General features: G+C 54.5%; 9 protein-coding genes across 9 annotated transcripts; 4 read left to right on the forward strand and 5 right to left on the reverse strand.

Annotated features, from left to right (window-relative positions):
• Positions 1 to 334: 334 nt before the first annotated feature.
• VFPPC_16258 (hypothetical protein) lies at positions 335 to 761 on the forward strand (the record flags this gene model as incomplete). The annotated part of the gene is made up of 2 exons (XM_018294011.1): positions 335 to 615; positions 668 to 761. 2 exons carry the CDS (start codon positions 335 to 337, stop codon positions 759 to 761), a joined length of 375 nt encoding a protein of 124 aa, XP_018142119.1.
• A 2,314-nt stretch (positions 762 to 3,075) lies between these two features.
• Positions 3,076 to 4,311, forward strand: VFPPC_06028 (endoglucanase; the record flags this gene model as incomplete). The annotated part of the gene is made up of 1 exon (XM_018285131.1): positions 3,076 to 4,311. The coding sequence occupies one exon, from the start codon at positions 3,076 to 3,078 to the stop codon at positions 4,309 to 4,311; it is 1,236 nt and encodes a 411-aa protein (XP_018142121.1).
• Positions 4,312 to 6,436: 2,125 nt separating this feature from the next.
• VFPPC_17946 (hypothetical protein) lies at positions 6,437 to 6,748 on the reverse strand (the record flags this gene model as incomplete). The annotated part of the gene is made up of 1 exon (XM_022429614.1): positions 6,437 to 6,748. One exon carries the CDS (start codon positions 6,746 to 6,748, stop codon positions 6,437 to 6,439), a length of 312 nt encoding a protein of 103 aa, XP_022285332.1.
• Positions 6,749 to 7,023: 275 nt separating this feature from the next.
• Positions 7,024 to 7,248, forward strand: VFPPC_16259 (hypothetical protein; the record flags this gene model as incomplete). Its single annotated transcript, XM_022429004.1, has 1 exon — positions 7,024 to 7,248. The coding sequence occupies one exon, from the start codon at positions 7,024 to 7,026 to the stop codon at positions 7,246 to 7,248; it is 225 nt and encodes a 74-aa protein (XP_022284297.1).
• A 3,392-nt stretch (positions 7,249 to 10,640) lies between these two features.
• VFPPC_06030 (glucan synthesis regulatory protein) lies at positions 10,641 to 12,429 on the reverse strand (the record flags this gene model as incomplete). Its single annotated transcript, XM_018285132.1, has 3 exons — positions 10,641 to 12,148; positions 12,236 to 12,288; positions 12,419 to 12,429. 3 exons carry the CDS (start codon positions 12,427 to 12,429, stop codon positions 10,641 to 10,643), a joined length of 1,572 nt encoding a protein of 523 aa, XP_018142123.1.
• Positions 12,430 to 14,690: 2,261 nt separating this feature from the next.
• VFPPC_16260 (hypothetical protein) lies at positions 14,691 to 14,933 on the forward strand (the record flags this gene model as incomplete). The annotated part of the gene is made up of 1 exon (XM_018294013.2): positions 14,691 to 14,933. One exon carries the CDS (start codon positions 14,691 to 14,693, stop codon positions 14,931 to 14,933), a length of 243 nt encoding a protein of 80 aa, XP_018142125.2.
• Positions 14,934 to 15,947: 1,014 nt separating this feature from the next.
• VFPPC_06032 (exocyst complex component Sec8) lies at positions 15,948 to 19,254 on the reverse strand (the record flags this gene model as incomplete). The annotated part of the gene is made up of 2 exons (XM_018285134.1): positions 15,948 to 16,599; positions 16,661 to 19,254. The coding sequence occupies 2 exons, from the start codon at positions 19,252 to 19,254 to the stop codon at positions 15,948 to 15,950; spliced, it is 3,246 nt and encodes a 1,081-aa protein (XP_018142126.1).
• A 448-nt stretch (positions 19,255 to 19,702) lies between these two features.
• On the reverse strand, positions 19,703 to 21,486 carry VFPPC_13945 (epoxide hydrolase; the record flags this gene model as incomplete). Its single annotated transcript, XM_018291717.1, has 3 exons — positions 19,703 to 21,170; positions 21,234 to 21,364; positions 21,424 to 21,486. The coding sequence occupies 3 exons, from the start codon at positions 21,484 to 21,486 to the stop codon at positions 19,703 to 19,705; spliced, it is 1,662 nt and encodes a 553-aa protein (XP_018142127.1).
• Positions 21,487 to 22,607: 1,121 nt separating this feature from the next.
• Positions 22,608 to 25,396, reverse strand: VFPPC_16261 (high-temperature-induced dauer-formation protein-like protein; the record flags this gene model as incomplete). Its single annotated transcript, XM_018294014.1, has 3 exons — positions 22,608 to 24,443; positions 24,513 to 25,226; positions 25,301 to 25,396. The coding sequence occupies 3 exons, from the start codon at positions 25,394 to 25,396 to the stop codon at positions 22,608 to 22,610; spliced, it is 2,646 nt and encodes an 881-aa protein (XP_018142128.1).
• Between the last annotated feature and the right edge of the window lie 159 nt (positions 25,397 to 25,555).

The raw sequence follows: 25,555 nt of genomic DNA on the forward strand, positions 1-25,555 counted from the left end.
GGACATTCGCCAAAGCACATGTACAATCCGTCGAAATGCTGGCATTGAACGTCGAAACGTCTCTGAACAAGGGGCATTCCTCGTCTTGTTCAAGCTTGAGTGGTCGAGGCACACGTATCTCCCCAAGTCAGCTCCTGGGTGGAACGCGTCGAACGTCGCAGTATGTGTGATGCTGCAGAGTCACCTCCTTACAGCTTGACGAAGCACGGCACAAACGAAACATGGTTTAAGGGTGTCAAGAACGTGCTGTGCAGCTTGAAACCTTGACCAGCATAAAGTCTGGTACGAAGTTGCTTACCTCCAAGTACTGGTTGTGTGTGGCTGCGCCCCGCTGATGGACCACGGACGGCATTCCAAGCTCAACTCGAACCCCTTGACCCTGCGTCCACAGAGAAGATGCAGGGAGAAGATTCGATTGGATGCAAGTATTCCAGATCGTTTTGCAGATGAAGGATTCACAGAACCGACCATGGAACGACCTGCCGTGCAGCCCACGTCATTGTCCGTTCCGGTAGACGGGACGGGCGGCATGGAGCCACCTGAAAGGCACCCAAGCTGGCAAACAAACCCGAGAACAACATTACCACTTACAAGTATGTTCATCGAAGCAAAGACGCCGACCTGGTGAACAGTCAGTTCTGGCCAATTCCCAGCTCGTGTTACGAAGCGAAGCGCGACGCACAGACAAACCATTTCGTCAACCTGAACTACTTGGCATTTCTTTGCACTTCTGCTCGTTGGGTTTCTGGTTTCTGCGCTAGCGTGTTTGTCTTTGCGCAACAAGCAATTGCAGACAGAGTGCCTGCATGTCCCAAATGCGAGGAGAAGAAAGAAAAAAAAAAGGGAGGGAAGAAGCAAAAGTGGTACCAGCTTGGAGGATCCAAACTTCTTCCTGCTGGTTGAGGCGTTCTGTTCTGCCTGGCGGGTTGGCAGGGTTAGCTCACCAGAGTCCAGAGTCCAGACTCACCAGACTCAACCGTGCAGAGTGCAGCTGACATGTTCCCAGCGTTGAAGGGTGACATCTGGACGAGCTTTGACTGATAGATTTCGAACCAGCCATGTCGCCTCATAACCAGACATCAAAAAGGGTCAACTGTCCATCAGTGAGGATTTCGCTCTTCGCTCTTGCTATTGGCTCCCCTGAATGCAGTGGAAGACAGCAACGAGCTGCATCACGGCGCACATGAGCATTTGGTCCTGACATGGTCGATCCCAAACAAGCATCCCTGATGAATGGTATTGTTCCTTGAATGGGGGCCGGCGGTCGAATCATTGCTGGTTGTTCAACTCCGCGTCTTGGCCACGCCGTGTTCGGTTGAACTGAGTGGCTGCGGCAAGGGGCAGGCTCAGGCATGGCGGTCGGGAAAGGCTAACTTGCTGGGGGTTCGAACTGATCTGATTGGATGCCACGGTTTTGCTTTGGGGCGACAAAATGTGACATGGACTGGCCCTCAAATTCTGGAGGCGAACCGAACCAAGAAAGGGCAAACGAACAGCAGCCTTTGTTTGGACGCTGAAATAAGGAGATGAACATCTGCAAGTGCAAGGACCCTTTCCTGTGTCATACAAACGATCTACGACACATCATCAACAAAGTATGAACATCCAGGGATTGTTTGCACAGCTCATCGCTGGCTTTGCAAACGCCCCAAAAATGTGCCGCGTCAAAAAAAAAAAAAAAAACTTCGAACTGACAGGCTAACGGGAATTACGTTTCTTTTTGCGAACTGGCAGATGGCCGCAAACTCGATTCAGATGAAGACGGATCCAGTGGCCGTTGGCGAGATGGGCTCTTGCAGGCCGAATCGCTGCGGTTCTTGTCTCTTGTCCTCCACTGACCGCTCTGGCGCGCGACATCCAATGTTCACTTCCCCGTGCGAGACCCGTCCTGAAAGTCAATGCTTGTCTCTTGGAATCGAGATGCTTATTGGTGGCTGACCTGCACGCCATCCCGGCTGCTCCATCGGATGGCTATCCACATGGTGCCGCTTGTCTGCAAGCCAGGTTGAGGCTCTGAAACCATGGGCCTCCAATCCCCATCTCCAACGTCACGTCAACATGGTGGTGCCCCCTGACAGATCTCCAAGACTCACCAGACAGACATTGGTGGAGATGCAGCTTCGCGCCTGTGATTCACTGGCCAAGACGCCCTACAGCGTGTTCGGCGCATCATCGCCGGGATTCCATCAAAGGGTGACTGGTGTTGAATGAGGAGAGATGGGACGATCACTGAGTCGTTTCTGAGCCTAGCACTCCACTCCGTGCTTTTCGGCCCTTGGTTCAGTCCAATGAACCTCAGTTTATGGGAGGTCCCGGGATATGTTCTTTTACCCACCATGTTGCCATGTTCGTCGCTTGTTTGGAGACATGGTGTGTTGAACAACCACCAAGCAGGCGAGTTCGGTTGTGCTGTGGAACACACAGTCTGGTCGTCTTGGTATAAGACGGTTTGTGTCCCCCAACCTTCAAGCAGCGCTCTTTTCTCATCTTCAGCGTGCATCGGCCATTCAGTCGTTTTCTTCAAGGTGGTTGTCATCGAGACAGCTGTCATTCCTTCTCTTCTTCTCCAATCTCTTTTTTATTTGCCCTATGCCAAGGCTAGACCTGGCTTGCTTCAATAGACAACCCCATCCGATTTCTCTGGTTTAGAAATCGAAGGCGTTACCGTTTCGCAACACCTTGTACTACAGACCGCTGGTACATTCACTTTTGTAAGCTTAGTCCCCTTGGCCCAGGTAGGAAGAGACAAAGCAAACCGCCAATCTTGGCTTACCATGACGGATGCACCACTTTGCGAACCATCGTCACATCTGCCGCCATGGGTCGACGTTTGGTGTACATGATCGGCCTGGGAAACTTGCTCTCTTTTGAGCTTGCTACACGTTTTACGCGATGCTAACCTTGGTTGTGAGTATAGTACACTTTGCGCATTTACTCTCTCTTGGGTCTTGACGACACTTGTTTCTCAAGGCTCACTGTACCATTCGTCTCGACGACACGTTTCTTCTTCTTCAAAACCTTTACTTCCCGAGTCTATCGTCTGGCACGTTCAAGATTCACGCCGCTTCCCTCAAAATGTTTAAGAAGATTGTCTTGGCCGGCATGGTCGCCTCTGTGAGCGCCCACATGAAGATGTCCAACCCTGCTCCCTACGACAATGACAAGTTGACCAACGGGCCCCTTGATGCCAGTGGTAGCGATTTTCCCTGCAAGAATCCCAACTACGCTGTACTTCCATCCACGGCCAATAGTTATGCCCAGGGAAGCAAGCAGACCCTGAAGTTCCTCGGCACTGCCGTTCACGGTGGCGGCTCATGTCAGCTCTCCCTCACAACCGACGAAAAGCCCACCAAGAACTCTGTATGGAAGGTTATCAAATCCATCGAAGGAGGCTGCCCGGCAAAAGATGCCGCAGGGAACTTGGCGGGCAACAGCGCTGCGATGCCCGACCCATTCACATACGACTTTACCATTCCCAAGGACCTGCCCGCCGGCAAATACACCCTGGCCTGGACCTGGTTCAACAAGATTGGCAATCGTGAAATGTACATGAACTGTGCCCCCATCAGCATCACCGGCTCCGGCGGCTCCCAGAGCTACCTGGGTGGCTTGCCGGACATGTTTGTCGCCAACATTGGCAACGGCTGCGGGACCAAGGACAGCACGGATTTGAAGTTCCCCGACCCCGGCAAGGACGTTGACCAGTTTGGCCTCAAGACCTCTGCAGCTTTGGCACCGCCCACGGGCAATTGCAAGGCTGGAGGCGGCGGCGGCGCTCAGCCTACGGGCGGCGGTTCTCAACCCCAACCCACGTATGCTCCTCAACCTACCTCGGCTCCCCAGCCGAGCCAACCTCCTCAGCCGAGTCAACCTGCCGGCGTCAGCAACAGTATTCCCGGTGGTGTGTTTGTGACCGTGAGCCAGGGTCAAGGCCAGAATCCCAGCCAGCCTGCTCCTACTAGCCAAGCACCCGCTCCCACGAACCAAGCACCCGTTCCTACCGACAACGCCCCGCCGCCCAGCCCTACCAACGGCGGCAGCGGTCCGGCTCCCACAACCGGGACTGGCGGCGGCAGTGGAGGTGGCGGTGGTGCAGGGGGCTTCGCCGCAGGAACTGCTTGCACTTCCGAGGGCATGTGGAACTGCATTGGCGGAACCTCTTTCCAGCGCTGTGCCGCTGGTGCTTGGTCTGCGACTCAGAATGTTGCCTCTGGAACCAGCTGCACTCCCGGACAAGGCGCTGAGCTAAAGGTGTCCGGAGGCCGGGCGAGCAAGCGCCGCCTCCGCCGCGGCTTGCGGTTCTCGTTTTAAGTGTGCCGACGTGCTACGAGGGCGGTTAAAGTTGAAGTTCGTGCCCAAAGACGAGCGGGACGAGCATCGAGGGACTTGTAGTGTCTGGTAGAAACTTGTTCCAAGGAAGGGCTCAGTTGACTTGAAGCGCCTCTAGTTCAACACGCAATTCATGTATATCCTTCTTTTTTATTGTATATTGGTTGGGAGACATATCGTTGGGGTTTGTTATCCGTTGATGTAGCCCGTGTAAGGAGACCTAGTTGAATGAATACAGCATGCATACCCTTGCCTGCCAATGTCTGAGGTTGACAATGAAATTTCTGAAAATGTGGAGGTGACATATCAAGCACTCTAGAGTTTGGCCCCAACGAGAGATGCGGTGCAGTTTGGTTTGGGCTGGCTCCAATGCAAATACACGGCATACACGTTTGAGTAAGAGACATGTCTACTAGCTGCGGGGTGATTGATTGATTGATGTCTTGCTCCCTCGGTGTTGATACGCTGGCCACGAAACCTCACACAATTCCAGGTGAGGAGCACATTCATTAATCCTTTTTTTTTTTTTTTTTTTTTGATTACAGCAAGTCGCTAGAGGCCAAGTACCCCGTTCGACGGCATCATCCGCTGTCTACCGAGAGCTCATTCAAAATGGCGCACCTCGAAGCAGCCCGGCTATTGATCCCAAAATACGTAGGTAGTCAACATGAGTGCGGAAATCGCCCGGTGCCTCCCCGTCAGGTACACAGCTCCTCGTCCAGGAGCTTCTCAACACCCGCAAGCAAGGTCTGACCATGCCGACCAGATGGCATACTTGAGCAGCCATGCGGGTTTGATTTAATTCTTTCCTTTTGTGCGGCATCTATTGACAATACTTCTCAGAGCATGGGGCGCGGCGTGTGTGTGAGCCAAGGGTGTAGGGGAGGATGGTTGAGGCTTAGACTATCTCAGGTTTGTCGCGATATCATGACAGAGCCAACAATTGGCTCTAAGCAAAGAAACACAGGTAGATTCTAGCTAATGTAACTGTACTTTCCCTTCGCTTAGAAAGATGGCACGTGGTTTGGGATACATGTCATGGAATAATGATGCAAAGAATATATCAAGCAAATGTTGAATTTGACTATTTGACTGACTACTTAGATAGTTGATGTTGAATCTTTTCACCTCGGTCCAAGAGTCCATGCCGTGCCGTTTGCCACCTTTTGTGCCGGGTAAACTCTCAGTCTCACATTAACATCGCCTTGAATTGTAACACTCATGATCCATCCAGCAACCTTCCTCCTCCCTTCAAACCACCACCGACAAAGTTTCTTGCACCTTCATCCCCGTGGTTGAAAACCCTAGCCTTGGCCGGGAAGAAAAAGCCAACCGGTGCAAGCGGGACAACAAGGTTTCCCGCACTTGCTTGCTCTTCCCAGTAAGCCGCTTACGAGCAGCGCGCAGTGTCGTCCCACGGATCGCAGCAGTCGCCAAGTCTCCAAAGCTCCACAGGAAACCACAATTTGCAGTTTGCCCCCGCGTAGGTGAGGCAGACGTCGGGTGTCCAAAGGGTTTTGTTACTGCCCAAGTTGCGTGGTCCGCGGGTTCACATGCACGCGGCGGTTGAAATGTGATGATGCTTTCTGGGAGTCTGGCTCGTACTCCATACGTTAATCGGTGCTGGCCAGCAGTCATGTGTGGACTACTCTGCTGATACGGCGTAGACTTCCATCAATGCATCCCTATCCCATCCGCGGCAGGTGCATGACATTCAGGATCGAACCCCTCATGTCGTCGTGGGCTGGGGACTCATCCCGGCCACCGCTTGCTCACCCTTCGCTGGACAAGTCGGCATTCCTTCATCACCTTGGCTAGCTGGCTTCGTTTTCGTCGAGAATCATACTGTATCATTGCTGACTATTATCCTTTTCTATCTCTACTCTAAAACGAACTAACTCGGCATTCTCGCCAACGTCAACCACCAGCAGCACCAGTATCAGCCCCCGGCGGATATACCCTCCGTCCTCTTGAGGAGCAGTGTTGAACTGCCCAGCATACGTCGAGACATACCATGTTGACCACGATCTCAAGGAAAACCTGTATACTTCCAAATCCTGCAACTAACACACTGTTCCTCCAAAATTGAGACAGATTGACGGGGTTCCTACTCCAGATGGGCGTGGCACTTGTTTGCCAGGTCCTCAACCCTCGCAGCATCCTTATACTTGGCCAGGATCTTGCCAGATGACTGGTAAAACTGACAAAAAAGAAGCAAGAGGAGTGAAGCCTTCCATACCGGCTTATTCTGACTGCTTCGATTGGTGTTGATCGTCATGACAGCAAACAACAATGCGGCTAACTCGATAGCAATGGGGCCAACCAAGTATAGCCAGCCGATGGACACAAACGGTACCGATTTCCAGCTCGTGCCGTGTGCGAGAATGGCGTTTGGTCCGGAGCGCAGATAATCGGTCATGCTGAGCGCTAGTTTCTCGAACCGCTCTGCAACACTAGCATTGCCGGCGAGCACAGTACTGAGCCCAATGTTTTTGTTAACCCACTTCCCATCTACCCACTCGCTGACTATTGCATCAGACTCAAGGATCAGTTGCAAGGCTACGAGGTCATGCTGGGATACCCAAAGCCAGGAATGCCCTCGGCCTTGGACTCCTTTGGTTCCGGCTATTCCATAGCCACCATGCCCCTAGCAAACGTCTCTCAAGCCTGCAAAGCGTGTCGGTAAGATGTCAAATGAAGGGGACCAAAGGACGGAAATTGCTGATACGGCTAACCACGCCGCAGACATCCGAAGCGCAGCCTGCTCACGCAGTCGTCCGTCATGTTCGCTCCCGGGCTCCAGTCTCGGGAAGCTTATTGCCAGCATTGATGCCAGGCGCACGCGCACATCTCGGATTGTTGGAGGCGGATGGTGTAGGCAGATGGTGGGGCAATATACTAGGGAGGGGAGCATACTGAAATGTCCCTTTCCGACCGGCCGGCCTTATTCCACGGAACCTGGAGAGTCTGCATGCGGAAATTTCAAAGAATGCGTTGGTGACGTTTGGTGGCGCCATTCCCGCTCCGGCTTTGCCCTCTCCGACGCCGATGCTCTGGCCGCGCCTCGCGACCACATTCCCGGCTCCGAAGCCTCCTCACACCCCACAATGCGGACCTTATGTCCGACCGCCCCCCGCGAAGCTCCGTAGTGAGGCGCTCTGTCAGACATTCCCGTTTGGTGAGCAAATAAAGCACGTTGCCGGTCCGTTGCCGCCCCGTCGCTGTCCTCGTCCAAAGAAAGGCCAAATTTTGCTCGGCATCTCACTCGCCATTGGAGTCGGCTTGGCCAATCTGAGTTGCTCATCACCAGGTGTTCCCGTGGGTTTGGCCAAGACGCCGCCCACCAAATTCTTTCCCACCGCGACAAAGCCATCACGACGGCTCGGTCACCTGCAGAACCGCCGGCGCAACCACCCTCAAATTTGACATCACCCCCTTCAAGGCACCATCAAAGAGTCGTTTCGTGTGCCTCCTTTGACTTGCGAGATGAGATGCAATTCACAGCTAGTATCGCGAAACCCAACCTCCTGATCTGCGCACGATGCTCGTCGGACATGACCGGTTTCGGATCAATCTCCTGTCAATAAGGACTCTCAAGTCGACGAAGAGCCAACTGCGTCAGCCGCCCACAGCGTTCATCCTAGTAGGGAAAGCTTCAACCAACCCGGGGACACAAAGTTTGTCGAGGTTGGGCCGCATCCTGTTCGCGAAGAGAGGTGCGCGGCAGGGAGAAGCCAAGTTGATGGATATGATGGGTGTCATTCAAAAATGAGACCCTACCAACGGAACCACGAGTTGTTGAGTCGTGATGTTATGTTTTCCAAGTTTGTGCAATGTGAAGAACGGCTGGTCATTAGGAAAGACATGTTTCCATGACCATTCGGGATAACAGCCATCGACTAAGCTCAATGCAGTTCCGGATTGGCTGTGTAGCACTGCAAATTGAAGGATAATCGACGACCGACGTTGGTATAAACATATGACATGCCGTACCGCGGTGCTACTGTCCCTACCTACCGGAATCCACTCGCACGCATGAAGTACCACGCAAGTCATTTCTGTCGCTGTGTTACATCCAATCTGGCTTGCAGGACATGCAGTGTAACCAAGATGGGCCGTCTGCATGCAGCAGCAGAAGCTGCAACCTGGTGACAGCGTGTCCAACACGTACCAAACACTTCACACAGGAGATGAAACAGAAGGGCATGCACAAAGTAGGTGACGGCACTCTCATGATGGAGGCGAACCGAGGCCTCGGGTCAAGTCTGCTGCCAGACGCTATGTACCCCGTCGACCGGAGAGACGAGCAATCCGACTGAAGCAGGTCAATAGCCACAACGCCACTTGATCAGCTCGAAGGGCACTCACTCATCTAGGCCTCCATCGGCAGCCGGCTCTGCGGCGACATCCGGGTCTGCATATGCATGCCATAAATTTGTCCACAGCCACACGACAGGACGGTATTAGTCCGAAAATATACGCATTGTCTCTCCATGTTGTGCAGGCCGATGTCCCTGGTGCGGCAGGCAGGCCCATGGGGCATCAACGTTGTGAATGCAATGTGTATGTTGCATTGACTGGGTGTGCGCAAAGGCGAGGTAGCTGCATACATTCGAGTCGAGCTGCTCTCCATGTAATGCATGCAGTAGTTGCAAGGTGATCCAGCAGTCTCAGGCAGGGCAATCATCTGTGCTGGAAGAGCCACGACCAGCATGCATTGCATGGCAAATACTCTGCCCACCATGGATGACAACATACGCCATGTCGTCCACCGAGCCCTCAGCAGATGGTGGACGCACGAAAATGATATTTCCACCTCGTCGTCATGCAATGGTTTCGCATAAGTTCATGTGCAATCATCCAGGCTTTTAGTCTGGAGGTAAAGCACGCTCGAGACGCAAATGGCGGCCACATCCGGCACCACGGCCAGCCCTGACGCAACACCCTCTCCATCTGGCATCGAGAAACGCAAAGTCCAACATGAGTACCAACAACGACGTGGGGAGAGACGCCGAAACAATCTTCAACACCCGCGGCTCCATAGCAGCATCTCCACTGACAGCTCGTACATCTCGGGGATCTGGAGAGGCCGGTCACCCGTATTCCGCTGACGCAAATCACGGCACACTAGACTCGGGGATTTTTGATGCGCAGCAAGAGTCGAGAAGCTCGGTGCCGTCAATCGGGGTGGTGGGCAGCAGTGCTTGGTCTGGTAGGATTTCGAGCGTGCGAGGGTCGAGGCGACCTTTGGGGAACGGGCATATGCGGAGTTGTTGGTGCGTAGGCCATGAACATATTTAGAAGACGGCATTTCGTCAATTCTTGTGGCTTAGAATAGGTGGCTCAGATCTTTGGATGTCTGTTGAGATGTAGTCGGAAGTGCATGCGAATTGTTTGGTAGTTTGGTATGGAAGGTGCCTGACGACTTAGGTACCTAGGTACCCAGATACCCAGAGCATGCAGGTGCGAAACTTGTCCTGAACTCATCTCGAGCAATCGCCATACTGAGCCCAGAACAACACAGCATACACAGACGTTCAAACATATGTTCCAGTGTGGCTCTCGTCCCCTACTTGATGCTGTCAAAGCCTCAGCATGGACAACCGTGAGTCAAGGATCAGTGTGATCGAGGATGGTCCAGTGCCCGGGACATGTCAACAAGCGTCACGAATCATGTAGCCGTCATATTATCAACACGTGTATTGGCACACGCAAATCAAGTTAAAACTACACTCCGGCCAAGTGGCTGCAGTTGTCGCCCATCTGCTAGCCGGATTAAGCAAAAAAGTGCCGTAAATATATCAGATTCCTCTACCAGTCATGTACCACCTTGTCGTCTTCGGCAACAGGTCTCAAGATGAACAATACAGAAAGATAATTATAAAAAAAAAACCACAAGGACCACAAATATTTTGCGTAATGCTTCTCTTCGACTTGGCCGCCTCCCTCTGCCCCTCAACCGCGTGATACCAATTCAGGTGTGTGTTAAAACGTCCGGTGTAAGCCCTCGACCCTCGGGCAAAGATGAAATGAAATCGAGTCGAGCAAGAAGAGCCTTCTCTTGGAGGGGTTGCTATGGACGCCATAAACGCCTATATGATTGCTTTGAGTGTACTCGCCATATTAACACTGTCCATAGCCGCGAGCATACCATGCTGGATTCGACAGGAGTGTGTCAAAATGACAATATAAAAAAAGAGTTCATGCCTTCGTTTTTTTTTCTTGTATGTCACAACTCTGGGTCTCTCTGGGGACGTCCCAATTTGCCCCATTCTTTTTATCCTCGCAGTGCATCCCGAGTGATGCATCTCTCAAATCTCAATCGTCTTCATTGTGTCGTCGGCGGTTGCAGGTGCCTTGCCGTTCAACTTGGCCGGATTCTCGTTCTCCTTGTCTCTGAGCAGATCCGACTCGGAACGAGCAATGGTTGTGATTCGCAGTCCGGTTTTCCCCTCCTCGCTCTCCCTCGGCGTTTCGACCTCGACCAGCTTGCTGGGTTCGATTTCCGCGCTCGGCACTTCGGGGATTGCAGACTCCTCCGTCACTCTACTCAGAGGGTTCTTGCCATATCCTCCGGCTCTCATGGGGCTCGCCAGTGGCGAGGAGCCGCTCAACCGTTGCAAGGATCGACCACGAACATCGCCATTGGCCTCAATAGGGCTACCATAGGGAGAGGCAGACCGTGAACCCCGGGGAGACGGAGCCTTTCCGTTGGCCATGGACTGACGCTTGCCGGGGCCCGGTCGTCGTCCATGTTTCTGGTCCATCCTCCATCGCAAAATGTTAAAGTACGCCGGCTCTACTCTCGAGTCCCTGAACTCTCGCAGCTTGAGCTCACCGGTGTCATCGTCGACGAACCACTTGCCACTGTTGAGGTCGTCGGCAACCAGGGCGAGAAAGGCGGCCCACGAGCGCGCCACAACGTATTTGGTGTCGTAGTCTCTTCCAAACAGGATAATCTGGCCCCAGCGACCGTTGGGCCCGGGCGCCAGGTCGACTGCCAAGTTGTTGCCGCCCCAGTCCCGGACCAGGGGAATCCAGCCGCTGTGGGCATAGGCCTTTTGCACCGTGTTGGGCGGGACGGAGGCCTGGCGAGCGAGGAGATTCTGTCTCCATTCGCCGTCGCCGGCAGAAGATGAGGACGAAGGTCGAGGTGGTTGCTGTTTTGATGAAGAAGCCTCGCTGCTGCCGCCGCCAAACGCCTTGGACGGCGTAGTCGGCTTCGTGGGCGCATTGTCCAAAAGATACTGATTGTTGACTCGTCTCCACTGTTCCCATTCTTGCACAATTTCCTCACAGTCCATCAGCATGGATCCAAAAATAATTCCCGTGGGGTTTCCTCCCCGTTCCTGGCCATCATGAACCATTAATGACTCGCGGACGTCTTGGGGCAGCGAGCAGTCAAGCTGATGTTCCAGGTCGTTCAGGTCGTTGTTGGTGGCGCCTTCGCCCAGCTGGTCCCACAGTTCTGTATAGTTCTCTTCGGCCCATGTGTCGATGCGTTCCCAAGAATAGCGAACGGGAGGCGGAGGGGGCAGACCATCTTGGAAAGACTGCATGGGGACGTCACCGGGGCTCTGGACCTCGAAGCCGTCGCCTCGCTGTGCTGATTGCGAGCGCATTCCCGGCGAGTACCCTCGCGAAATGGGACTTTGGTTGCCGTTGCGGGTGGGCGAACCGCGACCTCCTTCGTCGGTGTAGGGTGAGCTGATGTCAGCGCGAGAATCCGAGGCAGTAGCGACACCAGTGAGGATGCCATTTCGACCGTTGTGCAGAGGGACGTGGCGACCGGTGCGCTGTGGCGAGTCAAAGGTTGAATCTACGTGTACAGCTCTGTCAGTCATATTCTTTGCTTGGTATTTTGGGCTTCCTCAAGGTTTGCAGAGTTGCTGGGGCGCGCGCTTACGTCTGTCGTTGCTCGTCATGGTGTGCCAAAAAGAGCGAAGGGCCGTAGCGAAACTGTAGGTTTTGTCCATTGTCAGCCAAAAGCAAGGAAAAGTGCATGAGCAGAGAGTATCCGAGACTTCTGGACAATTTTCCCTTGTTTTCTTTTCTCTCCCGGAAGGCAACCAGGGCAGGGGACACTTACGGGTTGGCCATGGTGAATGGAGCGGCTTGGCCAGCGGCCAAGGGATGCCTCAGAGAACTTGAGCGGTTTCAATATCAAAGAGGCCAGCGTCTGGAGCAGCTTTGGTGGTTTTCGTCTGATGACTGGTGGGCTATGTTGTGTCGGTGCCGCCTCGGGGTGTCGGTGGCTCCCCCTTGATTGCAAGATCCGCGACAGACAGGGAAACAGAGTTCGCAGAGGAGTACGTGTGTGTGTGTGTGTGCGGTTGGTGGAGACGGGGTGAGCAGACGCAGCGTCAGACGAGACGGCAGCGAGCGTCGCAATCAGAATACAGAAAAGTCCAAAAGGCAAAGGAATGAGAGGAATTGTAAATTCACAAGCGATGAGCGATGGGATGGGGGACGACGGCGGTAACGAATGGCTGCGAGGTGTGTGTTGGTCGAGATGGAACGCCGGCGTTGAAGGAGTTGCGAAACTAACCACCTCTCGCAGAGTGGTTGAAGTCGAAGTCAGGGGCTTGGAGGGACGCGCAGGGATTGGACGAGAGGGACAGATGTGACTGGTGGGTGGATGCGGCAGACTGGAGGTCAAGTCAAGCTGCATGTGGCCCCAGAGCCCAGAGGCAGAGCAGACATGGAGGGAGAGGCAGTGGCGCCTGGCCTTTGTTGCTTTGGGAGGTCTGGTGCTCCTTCCTCCGATCAGGTCAGGGAAGATGTCTGGTCCACTCAAACCCAAGTCGAAGGCGTCACTGCCTACGGATCGACAATTGTGAGCCACGAGGAAGTTTGTTTGCAGATTGTCGATTTCGCTGCTCTGTACGTGAGTTCTCTTTTGCCAAAACCCTCCCAAAAAAGAAAAAGTAACTATTCTCCCCAATGCGACATATGCTCAAGCAAAAGACCCAACCCTTGCAGTCAGCATGCTTTAATTACTTAATTTCGACATCTGCGACGAGAGCGAAATGACGCGGGTCGCCTCAGGTTGAAGGAGCGAAGTCTACCGGCAACATCGTCATCAGGAGGGGGTAACATGCAAGGACGCCCGCAAACCGCACCGCAGCCATCAAAGGCTATATCTGCCTCTGCCAAGTTAGAGAGCAGCAGGGGCTCTTGGTTCACCGATAAGAGTGAAGTTCTGGGCAGCTTTGCACACCCAGGGAAACACCACACAGGATATGGACAGCCACATAAGGGCGTACAGAGATGCAGCACAGAAGAGGAGACGGCAATGCGTGTCTTGGGAGGGCACTTGGACTGATTCAATGACTGGAAGGTTGTGGACACCAAGTTTTCGTTTTTGATGAATGAAAATTCTACCCGCCAACGTGCCGCTGTGAGGTGAATTGGAGCCACCACAGATTCTAGATATGCCCATCGCCAGCTGAACACACCAGACGTCTTGTCCGCCACCAGATCTTTCCAGGGGTCCAGCCAACTTTGGATCAGGGCGACAACTCGGTGCTTGGGAAGTTGGGGGTCACTCGGGGCCTACGTGCATGGAAGCCACTGATCAACTGGCAAAGCTTGTCATGCCACATGTGCTTGGTGACGGTGGTGATTCATGGCCGTTTTGACACACATCTATCAATCCAAACACCACATATGTCTTTGTATTTCAGACGCGCTGTGATCGTGCCAAATACCCCGCTAATACATACAGTATGGCTTCGGTTGTGTGACGCGGGTGCGCGCTTTCTGAGTTCCAGTCCTGGGGTTGGACAATTGATTCACTCTGCGGAGTGGGTTCCGCGAGAAATCAGAGTTTGAGGCCTCTTGAAATCAACATATGCAACACATTCAATCAAGGTGGTATGGACTACGCAAAGTACCCAGAATTCGGTTCCATGGCTAACCATTCGCCACCCTGACCAAGTTTCTGATGAACATTGGAAGCAAGCTCCAGCTCCTCCTGAGCCTACAGTCTGCAGGCAATTGACTTTGGTCTAAGAAGCACTATTAGGGAGGAACCCGCCCCACCAGCCACTTGCCCAGACCCGCTCAGGTACACAGCTAATACTGGACCAACCAAAATGCGTCAAGCCCTGGTAGGTCCAGGAGGAACGGCCAGTGAAGACCGAGCGTGCTTTCCAAGTTCTCCATTCCAGATCGACAAAGCAAGGACGCCAAGGGGACAAGAAAGATGGGCACCCGAAAAAAAAAAAAGGATCAGGGAAAAAAAAATCACAGCACGACTTTCGTAACGTATCCAAGTCTTCTTCTCCAAACTCCGCAGATTGCTCCTTGACAGGCCTTCAGCCACGACCAGGGTCGCACCACTAGAGAGGATGATGGTTATGCTGGCCAGTGGACAAGTCGCTGGCCATCTGCCTACATGGCGCAGCTGCAGAAATCGTCTTCGTCACGACAGAATCGGCTTCGGAAGGGAGATCAAACAAAGCCACCAGTTCAACGGGCGAGTGGCTAGACGAACAGGTTCTAGTCGTGAATCAGAGACAAAGCGCGAACTGTCAAAAGAAGAGTACATGGGATCAACAATCCTAGACATGTTTGATCCATGTTTGCTAACGGCCAAATGAACCCTTGGCTCTGACATTCATCCGCCGTGGCTTCCCCCATCATGCCTAACCGCCATTGAACAGTTTGGGTTTCATCGTGTCACCACCAGCCTCGGAAATCAGATGCTCCAACCCATCTCGCTGCTTCTGCATCGTGTGTCTGTCCCTGCGAGCGAGCTGTCATCATGGTGCCGTCATGCCCAATCGGCGTTTCGCGCATATGCCCCTCCCTCTCCAATCCGAACCTTTGACGCCACCCACCTGCAACCACTCAAACTGGCGGGAATGGCGCATATGGCTTCCTGCCGCCATCAGCAAACCATTTCAATGTTGACGGCACTCCGTACGGAATAGATGGTTGATGGCTGCACCTGTTGGTGCTTGCCGCTGGGTCGGCTGTGCAGATTCTGATAACCCAGTGACGACAGTTGATGCCGACCTGGCGCAAGCGGCAATGCACAAGCGTAACCGCAGAATACGATAACTACACAGCACCGCAACAAAGCTGCGACGAATACACCAATACCTCTATTTGCATCGAACCTAGCCTCGATGTACCGTAGGCCAACTGTCGCTAGCAGTAGATGTTGGCAAACATTTTATGAAACAACCCCAATCAGTCAAGATCCGCCACCGCCAACACAACACGAGCTACTCTATCCCTGATCTATCTTCAGTTGCCAAGCCAATGTCGTTTGATGGTCATGAATGCACTTCGTAGGCTAACCCTGTAAACACGAGCCGTCAGAGTGTCAGTGCATACCTTGTGAGGGACGTCAGTTATGGATCGCCACCACAAGATCTCGCGATACTTCTATGCGGCATGAAACGTCCCCGCCGTCAACACCACGCTTCCAGAGACACGGTGCTACACATTTCCCTGGGTATGATGGGTCGCATGGCCCTGAAAGATAATGCAGGCCGCCACTCATGCTATACGGGGGCGCCTTTTTTCATTCATCCACAACCGCCATGATATGACATCTACTGAGTATACATACGTACTGGCCCAAATATTATGCACACCCGATTCACTTACGACTGCCACATGTGCTCACTCAACCCCAACAGCTTATCATCCAACTTCCTCTTTGCAGCGCTGGCAATTCCCCTTTCCCGATTACTCATCCCTTCGCTAAAGCACAACTCCATCAACGCCTTGAGCTCATCGTACGTAAACGTCTGGGCTGCGTCCGCCCCCTCCTTGCCCTTGTCCTTATCCTCCTTGGCCTTTTCAACAATGGCATCAGGGCCACTGTCAAACAAGGCAAAGTAATTAGCAGCCCTTGCAAGATCAACGCCCTCTTCTACATTCTTCAGATTTTGCTGCAGGACAAGAATGTTGAGCTGCATTCTTCCGCAGCCCTTTTCGTTCATGGGCGAGGCGAGTTTTGCGTTGCCAACCAGGTAGTTGTTGATGAGGCGACCCAGGCCAGTGCGGATAAAGGTGACTTCCTTGTCACGGAGGTAGCGGACAATGGTCTCGTCAAAGAGCACCAGCTCAAGGTTGAGGGAGAGGATTTGCGGATCTGGCTCGCGGACCTCTTGGTCCAGCAGGTAGGGGGCTATGGAGGGCGACAGCGCATTGTGGAGAGAGTGGACGATGCGGGTGCGCACTTCGGCGTGGAGGGTGAGCAGGGCCGTCGTGGCGAGCTCCCTGTACGAGGAGACAATGTTGTCAAAGGTTCTGCTTTAGTTAGACAGCCGTGTATAGAAGCCCGAAGCTGGGCGGGAAGAAGGGCACTTACTGCACTGATTCCTGAGTAAGAGGCAAGTGAACGGGACCCTGGTCCGAAGCTGCCTTGCCCTGCTCGCCCGTCAGGGTCCATCGTCGAGTTGCCTGCCGTGGCAAGGCCTGTCTGGAGGAATCCGTCTCGTGGGATGTTATGTGCCGCAGACCAGAAATCTTTTCCGCAAGCCACTGCATGCTCGTATACAAGAGGCACAGGGCCGAGATGGTATCGCGGTCTTGAATAATGTCATTCATTTCAAGAGGTGAGCCGTTGGTCTGCTCAATAAGTGTCTGAATCTCCTTGGAGAGAAGCTCGATCGAGGGGGCGTCCTTGCAAGCCCACACCTCCTTCATGACTTCTTGCAGCGGTCCCGGCGAAACAGAAAATCGTGCCGATGCCCTCAGATTGTTGGCGTCTTCGCTTTGCTCCTGTGTCTTTGTCACGAGGGATCTGTACCAGCTAAAGCATCGGTCGTAGTACCGCATCATTTGCGTGACAATAAGCGAGCTCAGTGCCTGATCGGGAGGGATCGTGCCCAGCATTTTGCAAAACGCGGTGACAATCTGAAAGAATCGAGTGGTGCCTTTGAAAACGGGCCGGGCCGCCACCAGCTTCCACGTCTGGTCTTGCAGGAAAGAGTCTGCCTCTGTAAACACCGTGTCACTGAGCTTGCTAAGCGTTTCGTCGAGCTGAGGCTGAAAGACATTGACGAGAAAGTTGTCGAGGAACGTGGTCAGTGTGCTCGTCGCCAAATCCGACCCCGGCGGGACAATCGTCTTGAGGCGTTGAAGAAACGTCAATGTTGGCGGAAGCAGCAGACTCATGTTGAAGACGCTTGGCTCGACAAGAGCCTTGTACGAGCCGATGGACTGCTTGCCGGATCCCACCAGTCCTAGTCCTCCCTGGCCGCCGCTGCCGCTACCGCCGCCGCCGAGGCCGTCCCTTCTGCTGAGGCCGTCGACGGTGACGCGGTTCTTCTTCGAATCCGGCCCGTGCTTGCGTGAGCCGCTCGTCAGCCCCGGGACGGTTGCTTGGATAATGCCCTCGAGCGCATCATACTCTGTGACCATGTCGACAGACTTGGAATCCGCCTCGGAAAACTTGAACAAATGCTCCCGCATCGTCTCCTTCTTGCCGGCGAAATTGGCCCCCGGATTCGGAGAGTCGAATTGGTATACGTCGGCGTCGGTAGTGACATAATTATGCAGGAGGGATCGAATCTCGTTTTGATACAGGTTCCAGAGCTCCTTGAAGCTTCCCAGCAGCGCACTGTTGTTGCCCGCTCCCTCGCGCCGAATGAGGGCCTTGATGAACTCGTGAAACGCGCGCTGTCCCTCCGCAATGGCCTCAAATTTTCCGTATAGCGTCCACAACAGGTCGTAGATGACGTCGGCCCGCATCTGTGTCTCGCGGTTGTTGTACACGAGCACGCCGTCCGCCTTGCCGGCCGCACCGCGAAGCGAGCTCGGGTGTCTCTGGTCAACCTCGTTGATCGTCTCATTGACGACGCCAAACAGCTCAACCGGCAGCCGCTGCTTCAACGTCTCCACGGCGTTCTGCAGCCGGCCCAGTCTGTTGAGTGCCTCCACCAGCAAGCCAATGTAGTTGAATGTGTCCGCCTCGGGATTTTTCATTGGGTCCTCCGTCGCCGCCTTTTCCAAATCTATAGAGCTCAGCACCGTGTGAAACGGCGGTATGCTGTTGGCGTCGACGTATCCGTCTGCATATGCCCCCTGGGACTTGGCGAGGTTCTGCCACCTCTCCTGGCAGTACGGCGACTTGAGGTACAAGTGCTCGTGGAGCTCCTCGACGAGAATGTCCATCAATGCGGTTTCCTGGTTGGCAAGGTACATGCGCAAATCGCTCAGTGCGCCAATGCCGTCCAGTTCCGGCCGTCTCAGCTTTCGGAGCGCATTCTGCAATACTTCCACCGCACCCAAGAATCGCTTCTCTGATATCCGCGCCTCCAGCTGGTCGGGTACGGCTCGCAAATCATCCAACTCGTTTAGCGTTTGCAGCAACTCGTCGTACTCTGATGACGTCTGCGAGAGCTTCTTGAGCTCCGGGTCGGTGGCGCACAGGCTCGCCTTGGAGCTGGCCAGGGACTCTTTGAGTTCGCGGACGCGTTTTTGCGAGGCCTGGATGCTGCCCTGAATTTTGTGAAAGGTGCCGATTGAACTGTTAAAGCCCTGATGGTGCTCGTGCACAATGTTTTTGAGCGAGTCTTGCAGGTAGCTGTGCGTCTCCTGAAACTTGCGGTACTCGTGGGCGCGGCCGACGGAGCTCGAGTCGAGCAGCTGAAGAGCAAGCTGGACGGGGATCGAGTCGTTCTCACACATGGACGGCCATTCGCTCCGAATGTGCTCCAGCACTTGGGTGATTTGCCTCTCGGCGCTCGTCTCCTGGATGCGAGCACGGGAGGGCATGTTCCGCACGGCTGGGGGTGGCGGCGGTCCTCTTGAACCCGGCGGCGTGCCGTACCGGGCATCGATTCTGTCACTCGATCGACCGTCGCTGTATGCGTCGTAGCCGTCCGGCGGTGCTCTGCCAAAGTTGCCGTACCCATTGCCGTTACGCATCGCGGCGCCGCCTCCATATCGGTTGGACATGGTGACGACGTTTGACGTAGCTAGGACGGGTAGGGGGTGTTGAGCGATTGTGTGGGCATCGTAGCCTCAGGTTTGAGGCACAGTATAGCTGCTACGGGCAAATAAGTCCTTCTATGGGATGTTGTTCACTTTGCAAGAGGGCTGCTCGGCAGCGGTTGGGTTGAGGTGACGTTGAAATTGAAGTTGCTCCCTCCCCATGAGGTAGGAAGTGTTGTGTGGGTAATGCAGGAACGCGCATCGTCACAAGCTGTTGGGCATGGACCAATGAAGTCGAGCCTAGCTCTCAACCATGGCTTTGCTCTGTCAACGTTTTGAACCCCACACAGTTTGGAGCTTGCAGCACACTTGAGACATTCCCGCTGTGGCACAGAGCTTGCACGACATCAGGAACATGGCAGGTAATTACTTATATTAACTTCATTCATCATGACAACTTATTGCTTCCTTGTCATTCACGACCCTTCTTCATCGGTCTGATGGTGTTAGGACTGCCCCCACTTGACCCCTGACTGGCATCCCCTACATCCTGAGCCAGCTCTGTCTCCCGGCTAGGCTCGCCCATTAATGGAAACATTGGGGTCGGCGGTCTCTGCATCTTTGCATCCTCGCCGACTTGGCCCTGCTCGGCAGGATCCTTCTTATCTGCAGGCGCCGGCAGCGGTGACGTCTCTTGCGCCTGAATCGTGGTTCCCGATGTCTCAGCTGGGGCGACTCCATCTCCGTCGACGACGACTTGCTCCAGGAGCGCAGTTCCGGGCTGCTTTGATTCCTGGAGCCTGTTGTCGTGAGCCACAATGACCCCTGTCAACTTTCTTACACCGTCAACCAACACGTCGGGTCTCTCCCACGCCAACAAGCCGGCATTGCCAGGCACTCGCTGCCACGAAACAATGTTATATCTGCTTCTGCCCCAGGCAAGACACGTATGGACATCTGGGCCGGATGTCGGCAGGGCAGCACTGGGCTCGAGTCCATTCCTTTCGTTCCGTGCCCCGGTCCCTGAAAAAGCGGTAATGCCAACTTTGGGCCGTTTGGACCCTGGTTTCAGATCATCCGCATTCGACGCACTATGCGCCAACAACCTCATCGTGCCCTCTGGCCCGGGTAGCCACGTTAGCTCGGCCATCTGAATGAGGTCCTTGTTTGAAAATTCGTGCTTGGGCCCCAGTATCCTCAGTACCATGAGCATAAACAGCAGCAGCCCGGCAGGCGAGTCACACAGCGCATACGACAGCGTATTGGGCTCAAAGACTTTGCTCACGCCGCCCACCCCCGGCATCAGCGGCACCTGCTTCTGCTTTGGCTGCTGCCGAAAAGCCACAATGTCTTCCTGGGAATATCCCAGCATGGGCGTCGAAAATGTCGACGCCGTCTTCCACTTGAGCCATTCCAACGGTGCGCTTTGCATCGTGGGGGCCTTGAAGGACGGCGATACCAAGTGGACGCCGAGACAAGAATCCGGGTGCAGCGTTGCGATGTGGTTGACGACTCGCCAGTCAATGTCGGAAATGGAATTTGGCGACGGAGCAGCGTTGGTTGCCAGGTAGTGCGTATACCCGAGCCTCTGCATCAGGCTGTCAAACATGTCGGCAATGAGCGGAATCATGCGCTTGTTGCTGGTGATGGGATCGCTAAACCCTAGGCCTGGCAGCGACGGGATCACCAGGTGGAAAGGCGTGTCCCTTGCCGGGTCGTCGGGTGTGGTAAACAGGTTGATGAGGTGCATTAGAGATAGGTTTGTGAACGGAAATGGGGGTATCAAGAGTAACGGCACGGCGTTGGCGTGCGTCGACCGCGAATGTATAAAGTGTAGACGAACGGGGCTGTCGGAAGAGGTTGCTTGGATGGCGGTTCGAAACTGCGGAATGTTGGCATTGAACTCGGCCTCCTGCTCGCGCCAGGAATACTTCTCCAGCCTGCTCACCAAGGTCAGTCAGTTGCTTCCCTGCGTGCGCTATCTCTACTCGCGGGCAACAAACCAATAGTCTACCAGTGGCTCGACTGTCGATTTTGGCTCCCACCATTCGTCCCTGCAGGGATGAGGGACATCGTGCGGCAGGCGAGTAAGTTCGAGCTTTTGCCTCGTCAGGTTGAGGTACTTGCTCGATATCTACACCTCATCAGTCTACAACTCTCGGTCTCGGTCAAATAAAATGCAAGTAAACTCACATGAATTGTGTACAACTTGACCTCCTCGTCCAACACATGCGCAGCCTCCCCAGAGCCAGACATGGTCACCGAGGGTCACCGAGATAGAGTCTCGTCAAAGAAGGCGCAAATATCGAGTCAGAGACAAACACAGGTCCTCCATAGCAAGGACAAGGAGAAATCTAGGAAATATGCGACCAAGGGGGACGCAAAATTGACGCCTTGCTGTCGACAATTAAACGAGTCCAGGCGGATCTGTCGTGGCTACACCCGTCCAGCCGTTGCACAAATGCAATTACATCCTTGCACCACTAGCGTCGCCAAAACGGGACGGTCCAGAAAAGTATCCTTCCTCGACCAATTCTTCGTCTGCATCATCCCTGTGGCGCTCCATGGCATCAACTTCGTGCCAGCTCGTGCCACGATGGACCATGTGGCTAGTGCGGAGATGTGGACCAAACAAGGCGACGATGGCAAGACGCCAGCAAGAGGCCGAAGTCTGAGTGGGTTTCGCGGCCAACATTCAAGACAAGGCTCTGAAACGAGTGGCGGTGCACACGAATACCCTGGCAAATTTCGGAAGAGATCGTCCGAAGGTGTGGCAATGTGGCTCGAGATACGCCTTGCGTTTGCTGCATCATGAACTCGACCCGCCAGATGGTGGTGTTTTAACGCGTCAGAGAGGGTGGTTGCCACTGAGGGGGATCGTCGTGCAATGGCATCGTGACGAGTTGTTTTCCTTTCCGCGGTGGAACGCAACTCCCGTCCAAGCATCCAATGTAGGTGACGCCGCCGAGCTAGTCGCCCAGCTGGGTAATTTGCTTTTGCATGAGATGTGGCGCCTGGGCCGTTCGAGAAACACCGGCCTCGTCAAAATCAAGGAACATGCATGCCAGGAGCTGGCTTGGTTATAGTCATTCATATTATTGGCTACCCATTACTGTACACAAATAGTTTCCTTACCGCCTTGGACGCGCAAGCCACATCCATCGTGTAGTTGCTGATGCAAGCACCGGGATCCTAAAGCTGTTTGCTGTGGCGCCAGCTTCCCGAATGCCTGCCACAAGGGTTGCTCGAAAGGTGATGTGCTCACCAGAAAGGGATCTGGTCGTTGTCCCAAATCAAGCTCCTCCGGTCAAATATTAGTTCCCAGTTTGTGTCGCCGATTAACCTGCGCTCCCCTCTCACTCTCCCGCGTCGTTGCGTCACGGTCCAGTCCTTGGTGAGGTGCCGCCCGGATTGGTGCTTGGTGCTGGTGTTTGGCCCCCTCGCAGGTTGATTTGGCCGATGCGAGACACAATGTTGCTGCCGACGGCGTCCACCGCTCCCCTGGGAGAAGTCAACGTAGGTCCCGCCGGTGCGGTTTCCTGCACACGAAACAGCTTGATGGCCGTGCCGCTCCAGATGCCCATGGTCCCCTTTGCTATCTGCATCTCGTTGGAGAAGATGACTCCCCACAGCAGTGACTCGTACCAGCCCAGAGCAAGCGGAGACCACTCGAAGGAGTGCACCCGAGCCGGGGACGGTTCGATGCCGACCAGGTCAATCTCTCGGATGCGGCGAGCCACCTCTGGGGTCACCGCTGCCTCCCGGCCGGCCTGACGAGGCAACAGGCTGGAGACTTGCTGAATCACCGTCAAGATGCTGTGGAGTGGCAGTTCAGGCAGCCAGCCATCAATCCACTGCGACGTGGGCTCGAATGAGCCGGCTCCGCTCTGCGTCCTTGCCGACGACGACTGTCCACCAAGACTAGTGGTGCTGTTCTGCCTCGAGAACGAGCGGCTCCCGGCGGGCATCTTGCCACGGGCCTTTTCTGACATGCCGCGCAGTTGGGTCGGAACAGCCTCGTCAAAGTTGCCAACTGAGGACGCCTGTGACTGGTTCTCGCTCGCCGTCGACTGCGCGGGGGTCGGTTGCGGATCCTCATCGCTGTCGTCGTCGGAATCCCCAATGGCAAAGGTGCCGTCTTCGGGCACTTCATCCAGCACCGGAGACTTGGTCGGCGCAACCGGCGGGCTGCGTGCGCTATCGAGCGAGCTTCGCACAGAGGCAGAGTCGACCGAGTCGGCACGATCTTTTCTCATCCGGCTCCTTCGCTCAATCTCCTCCTGGCCGCTTTCCAGCGTAAACGACCGCAGCGCCTCGATTCGCTTTCGGTTCTTGATAATGGCTACCAGGAGCTCGGGGTTTCTGCGGTGGTTGTTGTCAATGATGGCGCTGATGGACTCCATGAGTGAATGCAAAAGTTGATAGTTGGTCTCGTTGGCCAGGAGGAACGAGGGCGATGACATGGACGTGAAGAGGTGCATGAGCTGTGAGCTGCCTGCCGCACCCAGGTCCCGGATGTATGGCGAGATGTTGTTAATGACAGCCAACAGGGCCGGGTAGATGGCGGTAAAACTGCCCTGACTTGACGTGATGAGGCTGTAGATGGAGTGAATCAGGAAATCGCAGTACGTGCCCCTGAAACTGTTGATCCGGATTCCTACAGGCAGGCTCTCCTGTCCCTCGAATGGCTTGTTCAGGCTGGGACCAAACTTGGAGTCGACGCTCAGCGTCTGCAGCAGGAATGCGCACATGCGCACGACGCCCTGTTTGGCGGGCTCGTTTTTGTACTCGAGAGCGTAGAATATCGTCAACACCACAAAGTCGTGCACTCGGTCCGTGTCGATGATGAAGGACCGAAACCGCTTATTGCACTGTGTCATCTCCCAAAACAGCATCAGGATTTCCGGTGCAAAGTTGGTCGCTGTGTGCGTTCCCGGCAGGTATGACGTCTTTTCTTGGAGTGGCTGGCTGAGGATCCGCGACATGCCGTCCACAATGAACTGAAAGTCTTGCGGCCGGTGCAGACGACCCAGAAAGTGTCGGTAAAAGTTCTTGGACGGCATCGCCGCCAGTTGAGAGGACTGTTCCGGGATCGGGTATACCAGCAGAGCGAGCATGAATTCGAGCGAATACGTTACTAATATTTGTTTGGCATCGCGGAAGCCCAATGTGTTGTAGGGAACTCGCCAGCTTGCCGGGTTGAATTTGAGCGTCTGTCACCACTTAGCATTTCAGTTGTCCATAGAGTCCAAGTTGTAGCGATACTGCCACTTGCCACGTACCGTGTTGAGAAGAGAGCACAAGACGGACAAGACTATTTGCTTGTCCTGGCAAGTACACAGATATGTCAGCGTCCTCGTCCCAGACTGGGCCAGGACTCCGGGGCTCGAGTACATGCTCTGCCCGGCCAATGCCAGCAGCAGCCGCAGTATCTCGGCACGGTTACTCTCAAATTCCTTTGTTGTTGCAACGGCATTATTACACCCAACGCCGCTCTGCCAAATGGCGTAGGTGACCTTGGCGTGGCCATGAGGTTGACGGGTAATGGTAAGATCCGAATAAAAGAGCAGGTCTATCAGGGTGTCTATCAGCTCTTCGGCTAGGGGTTTGGCTTCTTCGTACTCCTCGGTTCTGGGTTTCGTTTCTTGCCTGTCGCTGTCGGCTTCATCAAAGAGGACCTCGTTGGCGATGACGGCACGACGGGTCTTTTTTTGGCGTGGCCCCCAAAAGAAACGTTCCTGCCAGCTGCTGAGGCTTTCCTTCTCGTATAGATATGGCAAAAGTCGGGTCAATACCCTGATGCAGTTCAGGGCATCCTTCTCCGGCGCGAGCTCGGGGTCGGGAAACGATGGATGGTGCCGTAGGAGGAACAGGCGTGATGTCAAGGCCAGTATCAGCGTTTCAATGTTTTCCAAGGCCTTGTCCCGCGTCCTTCGAATGTCGTTTGGCGAAAACAGGCTAAAAACATCCTCGGAGGATTCTGGGAGTTGCCAAAACTGCACACTGTGGTAAGTATCTTGGGGTCTGGAGGAGGGTGTAGAGGAGGATGCCGCGGCCAGCAGCTCCATACCGATGTCCAATACGGATCGTCTGCAGGAATATGGCGTTCCTCAGAGAGCTTGAAGATGCCCTGTTTGAAGACAATCTTGGAGTCGCTTGCGCCCATCTCTGCAGCGCGAGGCTGTCGCCTCGAAAGCCAAAATGTAGACTGGAGGATGACGTTGTGGAATGGAGATGCGGTGCCAGTTCCAGAGACCAGACCGGGGCCAGCGTGGAGTATGCCTCAATGCCAGCTTGGGATGCTGGAGGTCTGCGCGTAGTTTAG

Source organism: Pochonia chlamydosporia, chromosome 5 (assembly GCF_001653235.2).
Source record: "Pochonia chlamydosporia 170 chromosome 5, whole genome shotgun sequence".
NCBI classification, from domain to species: Eukaryota; Fungi; Ascomycota; class Sordariomycetes; order Hypocreales; family Clavicipitaceae; genus Pochonia; species Pochonia chlamydosporia.